This window comes from Crocodylus porosus, unplaced genomic scaffold (genome assembly GCF_001723895.1).
Source record: "Crocodylus porosus isolate Cpor-Errol unplaced genomic scaffold, CroPor_comp1, whole genome shotgun sequence".
In the NCBI taxonomy this organism is placed as follows: Eukaryota; Metazoa; Chordata; order Crocodylia; family Crocodylidae; genus Crocodylus; species Crocodylus porosus.
This window is the reverse complement of record NW_017728925.1, coordinates 624-4,488: the sequence shown is the minus strand read 5'-3', so window position 1 is coordinate 4,488 and position 3,865 is coordinate 624. Positions and strand designations below refer to the sequence as shown.

At 41.2% G+C, this 3,865-nt stretch overlaps 1 protein-coding gene across 1 annotated transcript; it reads right to left on the bottom strand.

The window, feature by feature from the left end:
- Positions 1-225: 225 nt before the first annotated feature.
- LOC109314099 (ficolin-2-like) lies at positions 226-2,130 on the bottom strand (the record flags this gene model as incomplete). Its single annotated transcript, XM_019541080.1, has 2 exons — positions 226-1,188; positions 1,996-2,130. Coding segments are annotated over 2 exons (422 nt in total), but the record flags the coding sequence as incomplete, so codon positions are not given.
- Between the last annotated feature and the right edge of the window lie 1,735 nt (positions 2,131-3,865).

Genomic DNA, 3,865 nt, shown 5'->3' with positions numbered 1-3,865 from the left:
TGTTATAAGGATCAGAATGAAGCAGAAGGCCTGACAGTTCTCAATCCATTAATGGCATATGAAGAAAATGCCTCTTACTTCCTTCTCTGTCCCTTCAGAAATAAGAACAGACATGAGACATCTTATCATGTTAGGATGTGTCTGTATGTGGATAGTTTGTGGTCATGGAACCAACGCCACTTCTTTCATGTATGCCCTGATTCTGCCATTGATTGACTCCAAGCGTTAAAGAGATTTATCCAGAATTTTTATTGTGTAACTTTTTGACATAGCCATTAAAACATCTTTTAAATGACTTGCAAAACCTGAATTTTGTATAGTATTGGGAAGAAGTAAATATTAGTGATCATTGTAATGGTGATATCAATGACTTGACCAACAGATGATTCAATCCAGTCTCAAAGTTCTTTCATGACAGGCAAGGATTTGTTGTGGTATCATTGATCCTGATATCTTTCCTTGGTCATAAGGGAGAGCATTTTCATTACCCCAAAGCTTGTCCAATGGGTCTCCCAGGTATGCACAAAATGTCCTTATCTTGCATACATTGCCTGGGCCATCACAGCTACAATGCTTCAACCTTGCTACAACTTGGATTGCTGGTTTACTGTTTCATTACTTTGTGTTTAGTTGTGACATCAACATGATCATTCTGTCATTTCATTCTTGGTTAGTTTTGAAATGCATACTGTTGTTTTAGCTTCATTGGCATGATTTATTTTAGTTTTGCTTTTTTTATACAAAAAAAAATTAAAAATACAGAGTGGAGCAAGATGGACCCAAGTCACTAATGACGAACATAAATTAACAGAATGCTCCTTGCCCTTCGTCCAAGGGATACAGATAACTAAAGCACATATATGAAGATGACTACTTCTTGACATGGGAAATAATTACCTAATTAGATAGCTCCAACTAACTGTTTACTTCTAGATTCCCTCCTGCTTGGCCTGAATTTCATCTCTGACAGCCTGTAGGAGTACTTGTACCCATGGCCTGTTTGCCAGTTCACGCCATCTGCAAAGCTGTTATGAGGGCCCCTATGGTATAGCCCATTCAGGTTGGAGAGGTGGCACTTCTTGTACCACCAGGCCCCCTTAAAGGATACAGCACAGTTGTCGGGATGTGGATCATTGTTGCGTTCTTTGGTTGTAAACACCATGTTTTTGTGGCTGCTCAGTGAATCCTCTGTGGAAAAACAGTTCTTGTTTGTATTTATTTTTGGATAGGTTATCACTGTTCAGGTCTGTGAATATGGTCAATCCTGCTCATCCATTTTTTTATTTCACTAGGAACTGGCAACCCTTTGCAACACAGGAGACAGACTGCTATTGCATTCTGGGTTTGTGAAGGAGAAGGGTGAATAAAATCTACACCCTTTCATTGCACAAAGAGAGAATGTGTGGACCTGTGACTAGAGCATCAGACTGGGACCTAGCAGGAGACCTTAGCTCAACTCTTGGTTCTGTCCCTGTTTGCTTGGGCAAGTCCTTTCTATTCAGTTTTCTCATCTGTAAAATGGAGCACAGATTCAGATCTCCATGGTAAAGTACTTAAAGATCTCCAAAGGAAAATTACTAGACAAGTTAGGAAGTATTAATGCTTAAGTGACCAGCTGAAAAAGGGCCTCAGTTAGTTATGAAGCCTTGCTTATAATCAGGCCTCATGTAAGGAGTAAGTTTGGGAAGTTTTGCTCCTTCTGCCTCCTCTTTACAGAGTATTATAATGCTTATGGACTAAGAAGAGGTTTGTCATCCAAGGGAAATATCATAGTTGGCATGATGCTGCCTGTGACCTATTGCTGGATTTGATATTATACTGCATCTGTGAAATGTACCCCTGGCTCCCTTATAGGAAGGCAGAGCAAATGGGGACATCTCCAGCTGCAAGTGAAGAAGAACACAATTTACTCTTGCCACAAAGAAGTTTTCTAATGTTTCTTTGGCTCTGCAGAATTTTCATCTGCTCTGGAAGGTAGAGAACATGACATCTTACCTGTGTTACCACCACCAACATTCCCAAGGATCAGTTTGTATTTCTCAGTCTCTCCCAAAATTTTGAATGATTTGTATTTGGTGAAATGATGGTTGTTGTCAAAATCTCTGAGGTCTATGTGAAGTTCATTCTCTCCTAGTCAAAACAATTTGGAGAGACAATATTAAATATGTTCCACTACTGCTTCTGTCTATTCCTTCTATAGTATCCTCGTGTTGGGTATGAGCTGGAAATGTTCTTACTAAGCCAAGGCTACGTTAGCTGGTGTAAACCACCACAGCACCAGTGAAATAAATAGCATTACGTTGACTTTCACCAGCTAAGAAGCCACCCACCCCATCTCTTGATGTCGAGTTAAGGATGAAGGGCTTTTTTATTTTGGAAATCAGTATTTTGTTGAAAACGTAAATTTTTTATGGGACAATTTGGGTTTTGATATATATTTTTTTCATTTTCCAATATATTTTGCTTCAAAATTATGGATTCCCACTTTCCACCTCTTTCTTATTGACCCCCAAATTCTCCACTTGCGAAATAGCAAAGTATAAAGAGAGATTTCTCTTTCCTCCTAGCACTTTATATCTCCCATTTTTGCCAGTTGAAAAACAATCCAGGAATTGACAGTATGACTTTTGGAGAGAATATAATACTTCTTTAAAAACATGTTCAGCATTTACCAGGATTTCTCACAGGTGTGTGGGATGGAGGGGGCCTTCCCATTTTTCTTTTTTTTTTTCCCCTGGGAAACTGAAATGTCACAAGATCTTAGTTTTCCAGCTACTAGTAGTGAATACCACTGCAGCAGATCTGTGATCTTCTCTGGGTTGTAAGGCCTGAGAGGTTTTTTATAGTATTACATACATAAAGGAGATAATGACCTCAGAGAATGATGCTACAGTATCAGAGCAGCTCGCTGGTTGATGCTGGGCTGTCATCTAAAGGTGACATTACTTCAACTTTTAGAGTTTTTACAGGTCACAGTTACCCATGGTTTAGATAAACCAGTTTTTGGGGGGATGATGTAAATTGCTGAATACTTCTTATTTTATGATCTTTAAGTCAGAGAAGGGTAGCAGGGCTACATTACCGTTTACTTCTTGTTTTTCCTGATCAATTAGTGCTGTGAAAAATAAGCACAGGAAATGACGCCTTCAGCAGCAATTGCATTTTAGTGATCTCGGCTCCCTGTAACAAGGAGGTTCATAGCACACAGTAGACCTGGGGTGGGCAATTATTTTGAGCAATGGGCCTATTACTGAGCTTTGGCAAGCCATTGAGGGCCATGTGACAGCAGCCGGGGCAGATAAATATTAATTTTCTAAATTTTTGAGGGTCCCCGCAGGCCGGATAGAGTGGCCTGGTGGGCTGCATCTTGCCCACCCCTGCAGTAGACTAAGAAAAGCAGTAGGGCTGTGCAGAGCAGGTAATACTTGATTTGACAGCCATGTCGAATATTAAACGGGGTCCCACTTCAATTTACCATCCGCTTGGAGTCGAAGCGGGTCCGCTTGGACTCGAGGTCGAAGCTCAGTCGAATATTCAAGCTGCTTCGACTTCCCCATAGGCTATAATGGGGAAGGTCGAAGCAGGCTATAACTCTGGCATTTCTTGTCTGATGCAGATGAAACTTGCAGGAATGGTAGTTCCTGAGGAGCCCACAAAGCGTGCCAACTTTCAACAAGATAGGTTCAGGGGGTTCGGAGAAACAGCACCCCAAATTCTTGAGAGAGAACCTCCTGTGTGGAAAGCCACAGGGAGCTCAAAACTGCAGGAGCCCACCAAGCCTGCCAACTTTCACAGCGATAGGTGCAGGGGTTTGGGGGAAACTGCACCTTAGGCTGCTGACAGACAAAACTCGTGATGCAGATGG